At 39.3% G+C, this 22330-nt stretch overlaps 1 protein-coding gene across 8 annotated transcripts in view; it reads left to right on the top strand.

The window, feature by feature from the left end:
• Positions 1–22330, top strand: part of diaph2 (diaphanous-related formin 2) — a 378860-nt gene that overhangs the window by 117803 nt on the left and 238727 nt on the right. For all 8 annotated transcript variants that reach the window (XM_085428909.1, XM_085428893.1, XM_085428885.1 and 5 more), the window contains 7 exons: positions 3120–3228; positions 5643–5753; positions 6974–7086; positions 9857–9973; positions 14173–14291; positions 15605–15669; positions 16453–16557. In XM_085428909.1, coding sequence (XP_085285035.1) covers positions 3120–3228; positions 5643–5753; positions 6974–7086; positions 9857–9973; positions 14173–14291; positions 15605–15669; positions 16453–16557 — 739 coding nt within the window. The remainder of the gene's footprint in view (positions 1–3119; positions 3229–5642; positions 5754–6973; positions 7087–9856; positions 9974–14172; positions 14292–15604; positions 15670–16452; positions 16558–22330) is intronic.

The raw sequence follows: 22330 nt of genomic DNA, 5'->3' as shown, positions 1-22330 counted from the left end.
AAATGTAAACTAAAAGACGCTGAGCGTAATAACAAAGACAGACAGATTTCACAGCTGCTCTGTTCCCAAGTTTTACTGTGTGACTGATAGCCTGGAGTTTGAAATCCGCTTCATAACCACGTCTCTTACAGGTGCCATTTATGGTCCTTATACACACACAATACGGTAATATTACGTTGATGCACAGTACGTATCACTCCGCGAAGCTCCTCGGTAGCCGTAATGCGCCGACAATCTATCAAGCGGTGCAGCTCCGTAGCTTACCAAAGTCGTACTCAAACATTTTTGACAGATTGCTGAGCGCCGTGTTCCACATAAAATCGGTTCGCGGCCATCAAGCACAACCAGAATTCATACATAAGGCGCGCTATCAACTTTTGAGAGAATGAAAGGATTTTAGGGTTAGCGCGGTTAGCTCGTTAGCGCTGTTAGCTCGTTAGCATGTTTAGCTCGTTAGCACGTTGACGCCGTCCAGCCCCACGCATGGGGCGATGCGCAGTAACTCGTTAACGGAGATTTGCCGTGTCCGTCTTGTCGCTGCCTGCACGTGAAGCGATGGGGGAGGAGGGGGAGTTGTCTTCAGTGAAGGCGAGGCGGAGTAACGTTGCGTAGAGACAAAAGTGGACGAAAGAGAGGCAAACTTGCGGCTCCACAACTATAATTATAACGTAACATAGACTATATCGATATAAAGGATATTGTCACATCTTATATCTCGTATAAAAATATATCGATATGTTTTAAAAACTCGATATATCGCCCAGCTCTAGCATGTAGTCATACAGAGATTGCACCCCATGCTTATGTGTTTACCCGCTATGAGTTGCCACTGCATTTACAGGTGACCTTAGTCGGTGTAGAAATCTCTTGGATCACATGCTCAGATGATGCAGTTTAGTCTGTTTAATGTGGTGAACTTCTCAGTGTAGCTTGCTGCAGACACAACCAGGCTGACAGCGTATAAATTGGATTTAGGGGAGTGTTTTTTATTGTTTCCCAGAGGGCCAGACTAGAATAACAATGGCACTTCAAAGTCAGTCTGTATGCAGTGCTGGAAACAAACAAACCCACAAATTCTGTTGGAGAAGCTGAGTTCAGGAATGTGTCTGCTATCTCTGACAACTCAGATAGGCCTCAGTTATGACTGCATATGTTTTTTTGTTTTTTTTTTAAAGGTTTTTAATCCAGGTAATTTTTTCTTATTTCTTAATTTTCTTTGTTTAGATTTTTTGCCCTGTATCAGCTTCTAAAGATGCCACTTAAACATGTGTTTACTATAATGTAATTGTCAGACAAGAAATAATTATAACTATATGTACTGTTTGTAATAAAAAAGAACATTTTTACTTCTATAAATAGCAAATAGATGTGAGACATTTTGTTTTGTCATGAAAGGTGAGGCATGGGTCAGAACACTAAGACAATAATGACTACTCTCCCATTTTTCTAGTAAACAGTCCTCCTGAGCCAGGATGTGCAAACCTGGACACTTTAGGGATTGGGGGGGCACTGTTAATGAATCCTACCATCATTAATTCTAGTAATTAGAGTAACAAGGGATTACATTTGGGTCTTTACATTGTCAAGGCTAGAATGAGTAGCAGAGCTGCCCTCTATATTAGCAGGTTATCACTATTAGCAGTACTGGGGTACTGAGTTTCACATAGTCAAAATACAGACAATCAGTCACAATTAGTTTGACTGAACATTTTAGCAATGCACATCATTCCCAGAGCGAGCTTGATTTTATATAATAATGATTTTTCAGATAGATCCATGTTCTCTTCAGTCCCTTCTTTACACAGAGACTGCATGCATACGCACTCATACACAACTACTATTTTAAGCAGATACTGGCTATATAGATAGGACAGACCTCCCTCTCTCTGTCTGTCTCATCCGTGTCAGTCAAAGCATTCAAGAAAATGTTGAAGTAAACATGAAGATCGTCGCCGTGATCATAGCCTTGCATTAAAATGCCCGTATCTTGTAGAAATGACAGCCAAAAGAGCTGAGGTGTCACTTTTTTAGCTCAGAAACTTCCTCCTCAACCGACATTGTGACGCTGGCTCATGTTCAACACCCACTTTAGCTGACAGCATCAAAAGGGAACACAGCGAGTTAAGCAGATCTATCTTGCCTGTTTTGAAGCGTCGTCTGAACTGGCTTTAAAGTTATTCAGTATGCAGCTCCCCGCGTTTGTCTGACTTTGTAACCTCTATCACAAAGAATCATCCTTCTATTTATCTGTTTGTCAGGCTCAGTCTGCACATACAGTCTCGTCGGTCAAGCACATGGTCTTCCTCACTCACAGATTTCCTTCTGGTTATTCCAAATTAAGAAAAGTCAAAATTGCAAGTTTATTTGGCACATGTGTGTACATACATAAACATGCATTCATTTGTATAGTGTGACTGTTTACTTACAATGCTAATACTATAGCATTTATTCCCTGACTTCCATGACAGTAGGCTGAGCTCTGCATGCCATGGCAACGATGGCTCTGCAGTGACAGGGGCCACTCGCTGCCAATTATTGGGTACACATGTTGTGAATAACTCTTCATGTAACCGCTCATAAGACATGAATTTACTCTTATTGCAGCCCTGTTTGTGTGGGTGTGGTTATGTGCAGCTTACTTTATTCAGAATTTAGAGGCTAAAATTGTCCAACACTCTATTTAGTTGAGCTGCCTTGAGCCTTTGCAAGTGCTCTAATTTGCTTACCTTCTCAATAGGTGTATTTGAGTGTTTGAGCACTAGTCTGGCTCTCCCTGCAATAATTTGGACCCCATCTCGTTCAGCCAAATACACGATTCCACAGCTGCTTTGACGACTAAACACATTTGCAGGAAAACCCTGTTTTTGTCTGCCATCGCCTTAGTAACAGTTAAAATTGGACACTGCAACAATAAAGGACTAAATTGTATACAAAGGGATTGAAAGCGGTAGAATTTGTCAGATTGACCAAAGATGGGCTGAGTAAATGTTCATGCCAACACACAAGGGAAAATAAGATACATGATGCCTGAGGTGAAAACTGTGAGTAAATGTCCTGGTAGCGATGTGATAAAAGTGTTTGTTGACTTTTGTGTTTGCCCGTTCTCTGTTTTCTACCAGCTTGGATAAGATTCTGGCTGCTATGACAATTGCTGCAGAAAGGAACAATAAAGAGAGATTTGCTCCAATTGTGGAAGGACTGGAGAACCATGAGGCCCAGCAGCTCCAGGTTACACACAAGTCCACTCACATAAGCATTCACACACACACAGCATGCATTCATCATTCCCCTTTTATTACCTTTGGTGGATAAAAGTGACCTTCGTGTTTTAATGGTAACTACAATAACCAGAACACTGTTGTTCTGTAACACGCTGCACTAGGTTTGCATTCGTGCTTCCAAACTTAGTAGTTACACTGACACAAACTTAGTAGTTACACTGACACAAACTTAGTAGTTACACTGACACAAACTTAGTAGTTACATTGACACAAACTTAGTAGTTACACTGACACAAACTTAGTAGTTACACTGACACAAACTTAGTAGTTACATTGACACAAACTTAGTAGTTACACTGACACAAACTTAGTAGTTACATTGACACAAACTTAGTAGTTACACTGACACAAACTTAGTAGTTACATTGACACAAACTTAGTAGTTACACTGACACAAACTTAGTAGTTACACTGACACACCTCCACAACCAGGTGCAATTTGATTCTACAACTATTACGCTGAGAAGCTCTACTCAAACTCCTCCTTCACCGCTGCTGATTTCCACATTCATTTTGAAAACATCACAAAATAATAATAAAAAGGATGTCGAATCTCTAATTTATATTTTTCTCCCGTCTTTCTTTTTTATTCCTTTTGCTGCTTCATTTAAATTCTCCATTTTACAGATACTTCACGAGTATTCTTCAGCAACAAGAAAACTTTGTAATAGCAATAACAACACCCCTTAAAACGTGTATTTGCGAAGCCAAAAGGAGGAAATTACTTAAGAAATTACTTTAGCTGCAGGGATTGAGAAGTCTTGAAGGAAAAGTCATGAAGGAAACTGATGAGGCGGGTGGTAGAAGAGAAAGTAGATATTCTTTTATTAGGAGACTGTTGTTTTTCCGTTAAATTTTGCCGTTAATGAAATGAAGCTGGTAATTGTGAAGTAAATTAAAATGCTTTGCTGATGCGGAGGAAATTAATAGACTTTTTATCCAAAACCTGGAATGGGCTCCAGAACTAGACCTCGCTAATGTGATTAAAATGCGTTTTACCCCAGTTCGGGGTATATTTGTCTGCCGAGCAGGAGAAGAACTCTGACTTTCAGCTTTAAAACCATCCTGGCAGTGCCACTTTTAATTACGATGTTTGGAACCCCCTTTTGGCAGCACTGCAGCTCTCTAAACGTAACGCACATAATGCCCTTACCCCCAACTGCTTCCCACTCCACAATACATGACTGAGGTATGTTTGAGGTGATTGATGTAAGTATCTATCTGTATGCAGCAGAAGAGAAAGAATTTTTCATGAGCTCCATGACTTTCTTCACTCACATAAATTCTGTGAAGGTTTGGTGGAGTTTCTTTTATGTGTCTGGCCTCTGGTGGATACAGTAAAATGTCAGGTTTCAGTGCACAGTTCTCAGTTTGAGGCCCTCAAGCTTTTCTCAAACACGGAGAAGTCTGTCATCACTCCGGTTCCTGGCAGTAGTGGCACATAGTCAGCTGCAGTGCATCCTTTACTACAACAAACGTATACTTTTCAAGAGAATATGAATGCATTTGGTAATGCTCCTACGAGCGCTGCAGTAACAGAAAAATCAAAGGTTCGTGGCGTTATTTTCACTTTTGTTTCACTGAGTAGAAAATAAAAAGCGTGTTCAGGTCGTATTAAGGTTGGAAAAAGTTGATTCAGGACTGAATGTTGGTCTTTATGGAAATAAACGTTAAACTGATTTTGGTAAAACTTTTTACCCAAATAGCGTTTTTTTAACCTTGAAAAATCATAAAGCTTACACAGGAAACCACACAGACTCAGAATTGTTCCGATTGCTGTTATTAACGCATACATACCGACAGCACAGGGTCAAGGTTTCAGGAGGCAGTGTTTTTAGATTGTCTGTGGGAATCCTTTAGCCTGCTATCGATTGTCTGTCTAAGGGAAACTATCTTATTCACGACTTCCTCCCCTGAAACACGTTACAGGTCATTATAATTCATCAGTAATTTCCTCGTTACCCAAGCCAGCCTCATCCACCTACCTAGCACACACACACACGCACCACCACTCACTTTGAGGATTTCTCCTTACCAATAAACCCATTAATAATGCACATATAGTCAATAGACATACCAGGGTTGTATTTTCTACTTTCTGCAATTTTCCATTTGACTTGTCTCTCTTTACTTCCCTCGCCTCATCCTCGCGGTGCTTTTTCTGTGATTTTGCAGTTTGAAAGGAAATATTAAGGTGCAAATATTCACCTCAAATTGCAGTTACGCTGCTTAGACTAAACATGCATCTTAGAGTTGAGTTACATATCTGATGATGACACTTTTTTTTAGGTAAAATATTTAGTTTCTCCTGAGTTTTTCTCTTGATTTTGTTTTGTTTTCGTTGTTTTGTCTGCTCCACAGGTTGCCTGCATGCAGCTGATCAATGCCCTGGTCACCTCCCCTGACGACCTGGACTTCAGGATACATTTGCGCAACGAGTTTTTAAGATGCGGCCTAAAGAAGATCCTTCCTGTGAGTTAGCAATCTCCAGAGAACACATTGTTTACATGCGTGTCATAAACATAATTTTGCATCGTTATTGCCAATCCTCCCACGACAACTTACCTCTCTCTTATTATAATTACTGAAAGCAAGATTTCCTTTTCATCACAACCCAAATAGCTTTTCGTGCACTTTAAACTTCCAAATAATTGGGATGTGAATGTTTTATGTAATTGTGGTCAGGCAGCATTCAGGCATTCAAACCAAATTATTGAGATGTTAAACTGAGTTATTTTCATTACACACATACTAGAGGGATACATTTTATTGTTTTAATTTAATTAGTAGTAGTAGAAGCTTGTGCCAAGTATTATGCACTGCTAGCACCGCATCACGCAGGCATCATTATCGGCAACCTTACGCATCTTCGCATGAGCCGAAAGGCAAACGAGCTCCAACACATCATTCAAACTCTCATTTGTCACAAGTGGGGTGAAGATGTCACAAAGCCAGTTGTTAATAAGTCATCCCAGCTGTGCCTGTTGATTATTACTGTCATTACTTTAATTATCTTCAATTCTGCCCCCTGATATGAAAGAGGCTCAGTGTACAGCCATTCATGAATGCCACGTTTACCGCTTTTAATGCCGACATTCAAACTGACACTCTTTCATCTAATTATGAGTTATGCTCAGGAGTCAGTGTTGCTGTTGGCAGAGAACTAGTCCACTGAAAAAGAAAGAACAATTTGTTTTGTTCTTATAGTCCTTGATGCATGTATTTGGCTCTCCTCCTCTTCTCCTTCCCTCCTTTTTTTTGTGCCATTGTGCACCTCCCTCCGAACCAGCGTTGCTTGCTGAAGACAGATGGTGCGCCCAAAAAACGGTGCAGGGTGATTGATACCTGCAGAAATTGGGTTACATTTGGCCCTGTCTCCATCTGTAAATTCCACTGCCAGTGATTCATAGAGAACTTGTAAAGAGCACCTCTGTAGCCCCTTGTGGCTGGAACAGGTGTGCAGGAATTGGTACTGTCTGGAATACTTAGTGAGAGTTCACAGCATCTCAGTTCCCAGTTTTCTGTACACCTGGAAGAGGGAGATGAAATTTTGGTGTTAGTTTTTTTTCACAAAGTAAAATTTTCACAAACCCATACATGCTAATGCGTCTGCAACATAATAATCTGCAGTACAGGATGACCTTTGGTAAAACTTAATCTAAACTATATACTGTATGTCTAACTCACTGCAGGAGCTAAAAGAGACAGAAGAGCTGGACATCCAGCTGAGGGTGTTCAATGAGAACAAGGAGGAGGACTCGATCGAACTCTCACATCGCCTGGATGACATCCGCGCAGAGATGGAATATCCTTTTGTCCTCCCTCTGTGAGAATATACAGATTCTGCAGAACTAGCAGTGAGAGATGAGTGTATATCGTGGGTTTGGTTAAGCTTCATAGGCTGAAGCCCCCTCATGGCTTTGTTCATTAGAGAAGGATTCGAGGAGCTTGAGCACATTATCCAGCTTCATCTCTGGCCAGGTATACTAGGTAAATAACCTCGTAATCTTAACCTCCAACCTCTCTTTTTTTTATTAGCTCTTCTCCTCTTCACTTCACTTTTTGTCTTTTGTCTGTTATCGTTGGTCGGACTCTAGTAAGACTCCTGAGGGAGATATCGAATAGGAATACTCTTTCCCTTTCTTACCATTTAACATTTACAGTAGACAATTAAAATTTCCCATGAAGTGATATTGTCCTAAATGGTAACATATCATATTTTTTTCTGTTTAAGTAACAGTCTGCTCTCGTTTCCCTGCTCCAATTTAGAAAGGTGAATTTTGACCTCTAGCTCTCTGTGGATGTCCATTTAACTCCAAACACTCAGAGTAGAAGTTAATAAGGTGATATGTAATTTAGTCCCAAGTTGGAAACTTCTTCAAGCACCCCAGACACGAACCTTTTAATAATTCACAAATCTTCTCTAAGGCTATGTATGAATAGCTGACATTGTTATGCAGATGTTCATTCCCACAGCCTTTTTCTTCCACCAAATCCCACAGTCCTAGTACATGCACAAAGTGCTACTGTGAGTGACAGCTGCTGTTGACACATGTAGGTTAGGGGAGGAGGTAATGTGTGTGTATGTGGAGAGACGATATAGGGGGAAAAAGTGCGCCGAGATTAATGATGTGCTTGAGCAGGTTCACAAATGAGAAGGTCCAATGTTTGTTTCGAAGGACAATTTGGTATTGATCTGTTAGGTATGAGCATAATCTCAACGCCCAGGGCTACCCTTTGTCTCTTTGCCTGCATGCGGACACATTCTTATATATGTACAGACAGGTAGTACCTCTGTTACCTGAAGACTGTATATGTGTCTTGCAGCAGTTTCATGAATATTAACCTGAAAGGCCTGTCTCCTCTGTGTCCGACCCAGGTCCAGGTGCCGAGGAGGTGACTCCAGGCCACTAATAAATATTAATGATCTGTGGAATGGTGATTGATTGACCCCAACACAGACTGGCCTACATCACACTTGACTGCCACTCATGTTTATTCATTATTTGGAGAGATAGTGTAAAGAGAGACAGAGAGTAAGAAAGTGAGCGTAGAGGAGGTGCCAATGAATAGATTGGCATTTTACATTAGGTTTATGTCTGCAGTTTAGTGATAGATGAAGCTAGTTGGATACTTTCCCAGTGTGAGCTCTTTCTCATGTCCTCTCAAATGCTGCTGTGGTGAGGCTATAATTGAATCTCACAGGCCTGGTAATTCTCCCAGGCTTCAAACTCCACTAATGCAAGGAAGGCAAAATGATACTTTAGAGAAGCCTGTATTCCCATCCCTGCTTCTCTAAAAATTTGATATGGGATAAGAGTTTAATTACAGACATTGTTGAAATTAATAGCAATTAATCGGACTGTCAAACAGTGTTTAAAAGAATTGATCTGCTCCAGTTGCAGTGCGTGCAGATCGTTTTGTATGGGTGACAGCAAGCCGGGCCATATAAAGATCGTAGTTCAGTTTCTGCACATTCATTTAACGGATATTTTCTGTACCGAAAGCAGGATGGAGGGAAATCACGACATATGGTGCCAACATGCTGCAAATTTAACGCGATTGCTTTGTAGTTACTGCGTTTCTCTTTGTAAATATTTTAACATACATTGTCAAGATCTGCACTTCGTGTTAGGATGGCAATCAGGTTTTTATCTCTGCAAGCTTGACAGTGCAGTCTCCTTAATCTACTTTTTTTCTGCACATTTCTGAGAGGCTTATTCCACTTTTTATTTTCAGAGAAGATGAGTGCCCATTGGGAAATCGTCTTTTCTCAAGCAAACAAATCAGACAGACTCCAGATCACTCATTTTCTGTATTTATTTAATTGTTAGAGTTACGCTTTAAGGAGGTTATGAGAACAGCACAAATATTTTACTGCATTAAATACGACATCAAAATTGAAACGTTTTTCTCTCAGTAACTTTTTTTTAATTCATCACTTACAATTACATATTTACACATGAAGAATAAAATGTAGGCTAGTTCAGTTTTATGTCTGTTTTCAATGCCAAAGCCATCACTACCTCCCCCTGGGAAATGCAAACATAAGATGTAATCAGTAACTTTTGGAAATCAAATAAGATCAGTTTTTACTCCTCCTACATGTCAGTTTCAATTTCAGTTTTGAGACTCAACTGTACTTTTGCCCTACGAATAATCTGATGCTCATCATTCTTAGCTTAAAAATTCAAGCCAGTTTTTCTCTTATTAATTTTCCATCTCTTGAAAAGTCTGGAATAAAAGGGATACCAGAGGGGAGCATTTTTCATTCCTGATCCCTTTCCACAAGTTAGCTGTTTACACTGCTTTAGCTCTCTCTCGAGAGGACGGATAAGAGGAATCGCATCTCTGTTTGCTTCTGCGCACAGAGTCCTTGTAAGAAAAGCTGGCAGAGATAAATAACTATAATGAGAAGGAGTAAGAAGTAATGAAAATCTAAATGTTTATTGCAGTTGAATGATCCTGAATAATAAGGAGTTCAGGTTGGGGGGGGGGGTTTCCAAAGAAGTTAGCCATATCTGCAATAACATGTCAATAACTAAAGTTGCTTGTCCTTAACCTTACTCTTGCACTGATATGAATGAGGTGTACCATCTCCTGTCCAATATGGTGAAAGACACTGCCTCAGAGACCTACTTCCTGTCAATCCTTCAGCACCTATTGCTCATCAGAAATGACTATTACATCAGGTAAGTTGTGTTTGTGTTTTTTTACCTACCACTAACTTTGTATTGACCGATGACCTTGTGGTGCTCTCTGTAAGTTTGGTGTAGTTTTTCCTTTACTTTTTCCCCATAAAAAGTGCTACAAAAAGCATAAATTTTAAGGTTTGACATTAGGGACGTGGAGGCTAGTTAAGGAGCTGGTGTTTTCAATCATCATGTTTATGATGCTGGTGCTTTCTGCCTGGTTATTTGTCAATAATCTGACAAATAATAAGGCTTTTTTTGTTTAATTTTGTTAACATCCCTGTTACTGAGCACGAATTAGCAGATATGAAATATGTGAAAAGCAGCTGCTCAACTGGGTCCAAAAGTAAAATAGCATTAAGTTACAAAACATGTGCACGTGTACACTGTAGTTACATTCTGAAAGGGGAGAAAAGCTTTAAAAATAGCTTGTAGCTATTTTTTATTAATCTCCTTTATTGTGAACTCCAAAGTAAAAAAAAGAAAGAAAGAAAAGAAAACACTGATCAGAGTACTGCAGGGATAAAGTAATGCCTCCATAATTGCAACCTCAGTGGACAAACAGATTTAGTTTCCAGGTTGTCTGCATTTTTTTAAATTTGGTGCTGAGATTCACTTGAACTCAAGCAAGTACTGATTAGATTTTGGGGGGTGGAGGTAAAGGTCTGATATCATTTCGTCCAATTCATGTCAGTGTTGATTCCTCAGGAACAGCTGGGCCTAATTTTATGAAATCTAAGACAGCTCTAACCCAGGAAATCAAACGCCAACTTACTGTACATTAAGTTTTACATGAATGTAGAATGGGATAAAGTGACGAAGCGGTGACATTTTCTATCCAAAAGGTCCAAAGTCGACTTCACTTTGACATAATGTGGAAAATGAGGGAACATTTTCAACACCATAGATATTTCATTCTTGGCAGGTTGCTAAATTCTTAACATTACCCTTGTATTATATTTCTTCAAAGTCTTCACTACATAAATTATAAATCTATACAGATATGGTTGTAAACTGCAACTTAACTGGTTAGCAGAGGCGGTAGTTTTAATTTAATTGATTTTAACCTGTGGGGGTTGCTTTTTATTTTACCTTTGAAGAGGAAAAATATCAGTAGCCGGGAAGGTCGACACTCTTCTAAATAGAGTGATTCTGGTGATTTCGCTGCTGTGTCAGATCTTTTTGCAGAAATAAGACTTAAAAAAGAGAGTTCAAAGATGAAGGAAAGCTGTGAGGAGGACGATGAATTTACCATAGACAAGTTGCTGTTCCCCTCGAGTTATGAATGATGTATTCCTCATCTATTCGGAGGAAGTGAGAAATAGAATTCGCATTAACCATCCAGTATCACTATGTCCACCTCAGCTCGAGTGCCCACAGTGTAAGCCAGCAGTAAAGAGAGATCAGTACCAAAACTCGTAAAAATCGGACGGCCTTTTTAAAGATATGTTTTGGAATATTTCTTTCTTCTTGAGCTTGCATAACAAAAGCAAGGAAAATCTCATACCCAAACATTATCACCCGAAATGCATTATGACTGAGGCCTTTTTATTCCTCGTACATCACTGCTGTGCACTTAGGATGATGGAGGACACAGTGTTACACTGCATGCAGCTATTTCCAATAGATACTATCGGCTATTTTTTGGCCTTTGCCCTAAGAGTTATCAGCTTTTAGGGTTGTGGTTAAAATGTGTGGCTATACCATTTCCACAACATGAAACTAAAACAAAGTGGGAGGCCAGTAAATGGTTGGGTTTAACTGGGATTATTTACTGGTGGAAGTCTTTTAAAGGTAGCTTTCACATGAATAAACTTGTAGTTGTATTTTTCTGTACAAAGTAAGACATTACATTTCTTTGTCATTGTATTAATTTGAATTACCGCTACACTTGGCTCCTTAATTCTCCTTTCAAATAATAACATTAAATGAGCGTTCATTAAATATTATAATTAGTCTTCTAATAATAAGACCTTCTATAATGGGCAGCTGCTCTGTCTACTGTAATTCCTTCTAACACAACACTAGTTGTTTTTCTCCCCTCTGGGGTTTTGGTGTATTTTTGATAATTAATCTCTTCCTGAAAGCCTAATGAATGGGAGCACATCAAACCCACCCAGTAAATATAGAGCAGATCTGCTCTTTTGGAGCCTGGTGATATGGGGATTACACTGGCTATGTGGAGCAGAGCTGGATCAAGTGGCTGGGGCTGTGCTGAACTGCAAGCTATCACTGGAAGAAATGAAGGTGCCAAAGTAAAAGAAGAGGTGGGGAACGATGCAGGGGACATATGCTTGCTTCTGGAGCCCAGCCCTGCCCACTGTGGAGGGGCCTGACAGTTCTGGGTCACTCTCTCCGTCTGCAGTTATCTCCACCCAGCCCCTATCTGCCTGGTGGTGGCGGAGGATGGAGGACGGAGGGAAAATAGGGCGGCTTATTGAGATAATAATGTGGTGTACATTGGTGACAGTTGTAAGCCGAGTGCCATAGTGCTTAAGCCCTGCAGGGCGATGTGTGAGCTTTCACTCGCTTGTTCCAGTCATGAGTGGGCGAATCCACCAGGCTTAATGTATGGCATTTCATGCTTTCAAAACAGAGCACCTAAATGCTGATTTATTCTTATTTGCTTTGGCTCAGAATTTTGTGGCTTTTCATTTTCCTGCTCATAACATGATATGGTCTGTCCACCCACAAGGTATCATCAGAACATAGCCTGAGTTAAAGCCCCGAAGAAAAAAACAAAACAAAAGTTTTCTGCATTTAATGTTTGATAACAAAGTGTGTTCCTTTTTGCTCAGATACATACTTGAATGATGTACTTTTTTATCTTTTCAGACAAATTACCTGACAGCAGACACATTATTCACGGTTCTGCCTGCTAACATAATTATTTATTTTTCGTGACATTAATGCTCTTTCATTGTAGTGCTCTGGTACAGAGCCATTCAGGTGGGCAGTCTTTGATCAGACTTTGAGTGTCTTGTTTAGATCAAAAATGGAATAAAATGTCAGGATTTTTGGCAGCTTGGATTTTCATTTTTAGGAAGCTATAAATGAACTAATAATGAATTAATATTAGCCACATACAGGTTTACAGATTTTCCAGTGTTGGCTTTGTCATCTTCTTGTTGTAAAATTATACACCCAAATGGTTGCTCGCAAATACACATTTATATTTTCTAAATAACAATAGAATTAATCTACATGAAATTAGTATTATTTGCCATTGAAAGCCTCTCTGGACTGGTGTACCATGTAATTGTTCCTTTTAACAGAGGGACATAGCTTTTGCTCACTGCACCCACTAAAAATATGTTTATTTAAAAGAGATGAAAGGAGTTCATGTAATTATTGAACCACTGGGTTGTTTATCCTGTTTGTCCAATTGATAATGCTATATTCCACCAATTAATTGTATAATAACCGTTATTGCCCAATAAAAAATAAATAAATAGCATTGACAGGATTAGTCGGTCCTATCTGTGTGCACCTGTAAAAAGGATACTTTGTATTTATTCATTTATATTTAAAATAATTGAAAAAATCCATAATTTAGGTTTAATTTGATGAACATCATTAAGTGTCAGTTTTTCACATTTAATGGTTTTCTGGTCAATGTCTTGCTTAGAAAATAATTATCTCTTGCTTAAACTGCCATTGTATTTGCTAAATGTCACTTGCAATTAAAGCTGATAATGGTACAGAGAAAAGGTCACATACCAGCCTGTGTGCTAGAGTCGGACTCTCGGGCCGATTCGCACAACCTTCTTGAAAACACCAAGCACTCTGTCACACTCCTAACTGGCTGACATGTTTTTCTATTCATTGTGCTTTCAATTACTCACATTACACTGATTAGATTTACATTTCAGTTTTTATGGTTTCTCTAATTGGCAAAGATGATTGCAAATTATGCAAGAGGGCAAGCATGGCCTCGGGTACTGTCAGTCACCTTGAAATTGAAAGGCTAACACATACTTGGGTTCTGTGTACCCATTAATCTGCTAATTCCATGTAAGGGTTGATCAAATTTAATAGGGTGCCTATTTTGTCCAGCAGCACCCTTTTTGACATGGCATTTTGTGACCTCTGGGTTGGATAACAGACTCATTTGTGGTTAATTAGCCTTGTGGAGTTTGCGTCACTCATATCTTTCTGTGGTTTGTCTAATTGTTCTACTGTGTTTCGTGACTCTTCAGGCCTCAGTACTACAAGGTGATAGAAGAGTGTGTGTCTCAGGTGGTCCTCCATCGCAGCGGGATGGACCCGGAGTTTGTCTATAATAAAAGATTGGATGTGGACTTCACCCACATGATTGGTAACTAGAGAATTGTTTCATAATCATTTGTTACTTGCTAATTACACATACTGTAAGACGGCACAGCGATGCAGTGGTTTGAACTGTGCCTGTTATGTCATATGATATGATGTGTGTTGACAAACAAAATCTAAATGTTAGTATATGAATAAAAAGTCACCTTTGCTTAAGGTAAAACAAGTACCTTAAGTAAAGGTGACTTTTTTTAGATCCTGTGCTTCAGGAGTTATATTAGGAGTTATATTCATTATTCTCCCAGATCCTTCGTCTAACATCTCCAGTGACTTGTCATAAGATAAGAGGGTCATTTAATTATTAGTTAACTGAATCCAGTTAATTCAGGAAGAAAAAGCCCTGTTAGACTTTAAAAAAATCTTGCTTGTAGTCTTCCAGTGAAAACATCTATTTGCACTGTGTTACTAATGGGTATCTTTTTAAACAGAGAAATAAATAACACCACCATGTGTCTCTCAGTTGTGTCACCAACAGTTCTGCAACTTGCCAACAAAGGGTCATTAAAAGTTTCTAAACCTATGCACAGAGGATCGGTGCAGTATTAAAGACGTTTTTTTTCCTTCTCACTTCACTTGGATTTAATCAAGTAATTTTAAAAAGAAACAAAAAATCTGTTTTTCTTTTCACATCTTCATTTAGTTTTTGAAAGGTGTCTATTCACTTGTGTTTTTATCCACATTCACCACAGGTTTTTCATTTTCTAAATGAAAAAAGTGTAGCTAAATATGTGATTTAGCAAATAATTAACGGCTAGAATTTGCACTTTTGCTACCTACAGGGCAGATGTAAAATGTGGGATTTGTAAAGGCAAAGCTAACAAAATAAAATAAAAGATAGAGACGTCTGATTTGATCCATATTTATATACTCAAGGCACATACCCTTAGGCAACAGATAGCTAACAGTCGGTGGTGGTGTTCTTGTTACAATAAAACACTGATGTTAATAAAGAAGTGGAATAGATGAAGGGGTGAGAGATAAGTACATTTGCTAATCAGAACCAAGAGTTGCACAAGGTGCTTAAATGTTAATACAATTTTAATGAAATCTAAAAAAAATAATATTATGTTATCGCTGGCTGATAATGCTACATTAAATGAAATGAAATTAAAAATTCAGTGATTGATGCGATCTCCCAGACCTAACAGTTGTTCCAAGATTTAAAAAAACAAAGAAAAAACAATCCCCAGCTTTTATGTACTTTTAAAACAATATGCGACTGTAAATCTCAGGAGCCTGTAAGGCACACCCACAGATGCATTTGAATTATCTTTTGACCATGGCCAACTTCTCTTGCAGATCAGCTTGTGGATAAAGCCAAAGTTGAAGAGAGTGAGCAGAAGGCAACAGAGTTCTCCAAAAAGGTGAGACATTAATCACTCCAGCAGCGCCCCTCGGTTGGTCAGCTCCCATCAGGAAAGTTTTTTCTTCCTCCGAGCTCCCAGACAAGCTATTGATTTTCCATGCCCTGATCAATACCTGGCTGTGACGGTACATGATCCGTATCAGCATTACAAGAATCAATGCAGATGTTCTGATGTATACTTATTTGTGCACAGGGCCAGGGTAGAGTTAAGTTATATGCAGACTCTGATACATGTTTTTAAGCTGATGCTTTATGGGCCTCTTACTGTATTTTAAATTAGTTGTGGTATCATTCAATTACTGGCTTGATTGATGGTTTGTATTTTTGGAGAGAAATAAAATTCAAAACCTTTCTTTCAGCGTCGTACTTTTAGTAATAAATTGTGTTTTATGGAGAAACATTATCACGGGCTGACAACACCCCAGTGGGGGTCCTGGGAATGTTTTTTCCTTAAGAATCATGCCCCACCATCGTACCGGGCACCCTACTGGGACAGTGAAATCATTGTAACGACACGGCATAGTTTCTGCAAAGGTTAGAACCATCAGGATACATGAAAGCCAAGCCTGAACCAAAGACAGAGGACAACAGGGCTCTGGGGACACGGGACCTATGAACAGAAATTGTCCAGAGAGTGTAAGGTGGCGTGTTTTGGTGTCTGTTGACATGCCCTGTGGCCAATCTCTGGAGACACCCTGCCGCTCACCAACCTCTGTGCCCGTGTGTTTACATCTTTGTATATGTGTTCTGCACATAGACATCTTAGTATTTCTTGTTGCAGTTTGATGAAGAGTTCAGTGCACGGCAGGAGGCCCAAGCCGAGTCTCAAAAGAAGGAAGAAAAAATCAAAGAGTTGGAGGGGAAGATCCAAGCCCTGGAGTCCCAGGTAAATCCATTTTTACTCTACAGAACAATGTTGCATTCCCCAGAGATCTTTATAGTGTATCTTTCCCCAAAAAACAAGAAAACAAAGATAGGTGAAGCTCGGTTGTCCAAAACTTTTCTGTTTTTAAAATGAAAGACTAAGAATGTGCAAATAAATGTGTTTGTCCTAAAATCGTAGCACAGAAAAGTAATGGCGCCACTAAAAGAAAGTTTTGTTTTTATCCGGATACCTTTCCACCCCACTTACAGATGCAAAGCTACTGTAAGTGGGAGTTATCACCCATGCAAGAACATTTGATTTAATAAGGGGTCAATCTCCTTCTTAAGTTGTATTTCTTTATATGGACGAATTGCTCTATTGAAGCTTTTCCTATGAAATTCTATCATCACAGACATCGATTGCATTTCTTTTTCTTGGCCTCCACATCATTTCTTCCCAGGCAAAATCTTCCATTTTGAATGCAGAAAATGACTGCTATTTCCCCCTTAACCCAATTTCAAACACTTTAGTACTACCTTGGGACAAAAAGGCAGTTTGCCTCCCTGCTTAGGGAATTTAATATAAACCAGCATTGAAAGATGGTATAGCTACATCCGTACCAGAGGTTGCTTTTTCTTTCAAACATTCATATCTCGTGGCTTATGTTGGTACTTACCAACTGATAAACTGCACCTGCATATGTGGTCCAGGAATCACTTTCACAGCTCAGAACCTTTCAGATCTCACGTCAGTCTACAAAAAATACTGTTGTGCAGAATGAACTTCAGCTGGTTTCATAGCCAAAGTTATGTAGCCGTTTTCTCCTTCGGATTCAGTTTGTGTGTAGATCTCACTTCTGTGCTTCATACGCCTACAGGGTGTGTCGCCACTTCTTACCTGCACTTGTAACCTCTGAGGTGTCAAATTGAGCCATAACAAAGGCAACATTAACGCATTACATCTAACCGTTTAATAGAAATGTAGGTGTGTGTGCAGGTGCACAGCCCTGATAAAAAGAATGAGTTTTACATATTTATAATTAACTTTTAACATCCTTAGTAAGTTCTAAAATCATTTTAGTTCAAGCTCAGATGAACAACAATACATTAAATATTGTTATTTATTTAACAAAACTTTAGCCAAATATAACAGAAGCAATGTGTGAAAAACCAAGTGCACCCTTCTAGTTCTGGGAATTAAGAGTTTAAGTAGCAGTCAGGTACTGCTAATCAAATGCACTTGATTAACTGATCGTGTGTGAGCACCTCTTTAAAAGCAATTCGTGACAATTTGCACATCTGGATGGTACAGGTGTGGGCTAATACAATGCAAAGGAGGAAAGATATCAGCAGTGATCTCAGAATAAGCAATTGTTGCTGCTCATCAGTGAGGAAAGGGTCATAAGTACCTGTCCTAATGGTCCCACTGTAGTCCATCATTCTACAGTGGGAAAGAGTATTTGCAAGTGGAAACATTTAGTCTTCCCAGGAGTGGACTTGCCAGCCAATTCACCTACAAGCTACGTATGTCAGACTCTGCAGGCTTCAGTTAACAAGTTAAATGTTAAAGTTCATGTTAGAAAAGGACTGAACAATCATGGCTTGTTTGATAGGGTTGGCTGGATTAAGCCTCTTCTCTCCAAAAACAACATGGCAGCATGGCTTGGGTTAGGAAAGCTGCATATGACCAAACCACAAGGCTTCTGAAACCATCTCCTTTGGATGGATAAAACCAACGTGGGGATAATGCACAGCGCCACATTAGGGAAAACTAAACACAGCACATCACCACAAGCATGTCAACTGTCAAGAACAGTGGAGGAAGGGTGATGATTTTCAGGCAGGCTTGTTTTGCAGAAATAGGACCCTGACAGTTATTGAGTAGACCATGAACTCTTCTGTATACAAATGTATTTTACATTCAAATATGAGGCCATCTGTCCAGCAGCTAAAGCTTGGCTAAAACTAGGACACACAACAGGAAAATGATGCCAAGCACAGCAGCAACAACAAAATGGCTGTTGAAAGAAAAGTATCAAAGTATTGCAATGGCCCAGTCAAGGTCCAGACCTGAACCCGAATGAAAAGATGTGGCAGGACCTTAAGAGAGCTGTGTATAAATGAATGCCTGCGAACATCACACAGTAAATACGAGGATGCGAGAATTCCTCCACAACAGGAACTGATAAAGTCATCCAGAAAACGACTGATTAAAGACATTTGGGAGTTATTGCTGCTAAGAGGAGTTCTACATGCCTTTGAATTATAGGGTTTGCTTTGTTTCTCACACATGACTTCTACATTTTGGCTTAATTTTAATAATAATGAGACAGTTGCTGTTTATTTCAGGTTGTATTTACTTAATTTTAAGACCTTGTAAGGAATATGTAATCCTTTATTATGTCCTGATAAGTCAAAGCTTACCATAGAGAGCGTACTGCAGTAAACATCTGCATACCTTAGTATTTACTAAGTGTCTGATCAATAACAGGACGTGTTTTTACCTGTGACATCGAAAAGGACAAATCTCTTCTGCTCCTGTATCCACTGAGCATCTATAAATCCGTGCTGCTTGTTCATGGGTTTGGTCATATAACAGGTACCTCAAACAGGCTGAATTTGTTTTGGCTTTTCATTGTTCCCAAACTAGTTCATCACTCATCACTCCTTTCCTAAGCACTGCAAGCCCATTTTAATCAGTCCATAATCGCCACCTCCCCTGCTCAGCCTTGTTCTTTCTTTGCCTTGCTCAGTCTTTGTGTACATCAGGTTGTGCTACCTTTACCTGCCCTAATTCCCTCGTTGGAGCTTTTAACAATCTTTTTTCTGCACTATAACACACCTTTCCCTCATCTTCCCATAGCAGGTCTGTGTCTTTTGAAGACTAGCTGGCTATGGCACGTAGCGTACAGCAGAGATGCCCCGGAGAGTCAAACTCTCTCTTTCTCTGTTTGTCTGAATGCTCCTTCAAAGAACAGCTACTGCTGGAGAGCTGCAGAGACATTAACCTCGACAGGGAAACATGTCATTTGTTTGGCACAAATTACCAGAGTGTTGCTGTAAGAACTTTAGATTATTCCCAATTCAGCCTAACGTAACTACGCTATATACCGTATCGTATTTGTAAGAGAAGACTGCACTTGCTATACCTTTTGTCAGAAAATTACAAAAAATACTGGGTCTGTAGTAAGAACTCAAACAACGATGTAATCCTCTCAGACAGATGAGATTCTGTTACTTCAGGAAGACCGGTCTGTAAGAATGTTTTTTTCCTTTTCCGTGTTTGACACGATACTAGTGCCGTAGAAAAGTCATTAACTGTGAGTGCGCAGAGCCTTTAAATCGGTGTGAGGACACGCATTCAGCTTGCCCATCAAAGCAGCTGTGCGATTACTGCCGTTTTACTGAATATGAATGAAGTGGGAGCTAACGCTAACCTTTCATCTCCTACACTGAATTCTTGTCAGATATTAAAACTCACGCATGCCTGAGTTGCTTCTCTTCACCTTGTTTGTGAACCAGCACATTTAATGAGAGTGTTTCTTCAGAAACTTTGGCATTGTAACAAGCAGCCTGTTTGATGTGTCTGTGTGATTATCTCCCAATTGAGTTGAGTGGAAATTCTCCTTGTAAACATTAGGAGAAGGACTTCGAAATCACAACAAAGTGCAATCCATCCACCTTTTCCCCAAACCTTAGCATGGATCCATTCAAGGCAAAAGGGAAGATATTCACTGAATTGGCTCCGGATTTGATGAATAATGTAGCACTGCAGTGGTAGACTGGAAAACTCAGTGCCATCCCATTAATAGGTTTTAACAACCTGGGGATCTTGTAGCTGACCCAGCATGGCCCCGAGAGCAACTGGAGGTGCAGTAGACTACTTTCTCTGCCTTTTACTGCCAAACTGCTGTCTACCTTGACTGATTAAAGAATTCTTCTAAACTGATAATGCCTGCAGAAGTTTCAGTGTAGTAAATATGTGTGCCTTTGCGTTTACCCCAGCATACACAGTTAAATTTAGAATATTCACATCTGTCATACATCATTACATTCTTACACATGCTTTTATTCTAACTATCTGGTTTTCTCAGAAAGCAGGGGAAATGATACCTGCTGAAAATCTTGCTCTTTAAAAGCGCTTTGGGGTCCTTGGGGACTAGTAAAGCGCTATATAAATACAGGCCATTTACCATTTATTTACCATTTAAAACTTAGATATCTCATAGCTTTGAACTTTTAATCCCTGAGGTTGAACTATAAAGTAGCATTTCTCTTTGCTTTGAATATTGCACTTCACTACCATTATACAAAATTCTTTCAAAATAAAAAACTCTTCTTAAGACACGCAGCTGAAAAGTTTCCATCTTCTCTTCCATTACACACATTCAATATTTAGTTTTCTACAGTTCATAGTAAGGAATGTTCTGTGGGAATAACTCCATAAAAACACAAAATTGTTGTTACTTTGGAATATATTCCTATCTTCTTTCTTTTGGCAAAGTTGCCCGGAGTGAAATATCAAAGCAAAATCGGTACATTTCTAAAACAAAGGCTGCGCAGTAAAATCAATGCCCATCACACATCTAAGAGTTCTGGGTTGAAATCTATTTTGTGATGCCAGAATGAGAAAAAATGGAAATAGAATTAGGTTTTTGAAGGTACACCAACTGTCAGTGATGCTGCGCCTTGTTCCTTTCATGCAGTCATTGCTCCGCGCCGGCGTTCTTTTGAAGAAAGATTAGATGTTGTTTTCAGTGTAAAAGTACAGTACACTCTACTTTGCCTTTTGCACATCAAATAGCTTGTTCAGACAAAATGGGAATATAACACTGTACTGCCATTGTCATTAACTGTGTGAAGGACGTCCTTGTTGTTTCTCTGGCTTGATTGTGTTTGGCGTGAGTACTGTACCTGCTCTATTGTACTAGTCTTCCTGTTCCCTGTCAATCTAACCCACCCCCATTTGTGCCTCTTTGTTGCCCTCTGTGCCTCTTGTAATGTATGTGTTCCCATGTGTATCTGTGGTGTGTGTATGTGCGTGTGTGTTGTATCTGCACAGTTAACTATTGAAAATGACAAGCTCAAAGAGGCTCAGAGACTCATCAGGGAATCTGAAGCCAAGGTGGGTGTCCCCGTTGCATGTGTGGCCCTTGACATAATCTCACATTTAATCCCCGAAAAATCCAAGTGCGTTTTAATGTCATTGATTTGTGGTGCTTTAAATCTGTTTTTGGATTGTTGGACTGATCTTTTGTCTCATATTTTCTCTCAGCATGCTTGCCCTTTGTATTATATAGCACATATTACATAGAACTTTTGTGAACTTCACAAAAAAAGTTCACAAAAATACTTTTTTTTTTCTTTTGATATAAATGAATTATTGCCTCTTGACTTTACTAATCAGCAACAAATAATGTGCTCTGTATACTGCATGTGTGGAAGAGCGAGAGAATATATCAACTGAACGTTGAGAATCTCTATAGCTGCTTTCAGCCGCACACATTGCTTGCTTGTTTAATGTAATTTTCATAAGTAAACACTTGTGATTGAATTTCTTTATCAGAGATGAGATTGGGCAAAGATTTAATCACATAGCATTCAGAGTTAATTACCTGTCACGCTGACTTCCCCTTTGAGTTCAGAAGAGTATGAATCCATTTGGGTGGGTTAGATTTTGTATTAGATTGGTTGTCTACTTTACACAGAGCTCCAGATGGGCTCTGGTAGAGTAACATCAATAAAAAAAGGATCACTTGCCAGCACAATATATTTTAATAAAATATGCTGCCAAA

This window comes from Rhamphochromis longiceps, linkage group LG2, assembly GCF_057381845.1.
Source record: "Rhamphochromis longiceps isolate RC_006_pf linkage group LG2, R_longiceps_female_GT1.1, whole genome shotgun sequence".
NCBI lineage: Eukaryota > Metazoa > Chordata > Actinopteri > Cichliformes > Cichlidae > Rhamphochromis > Rhamphochromis longiceps.
Note: the sequence above shows the minus strand (reverse complement) of the source record. Positions and strands in the feature narration are given on the sequence as shown.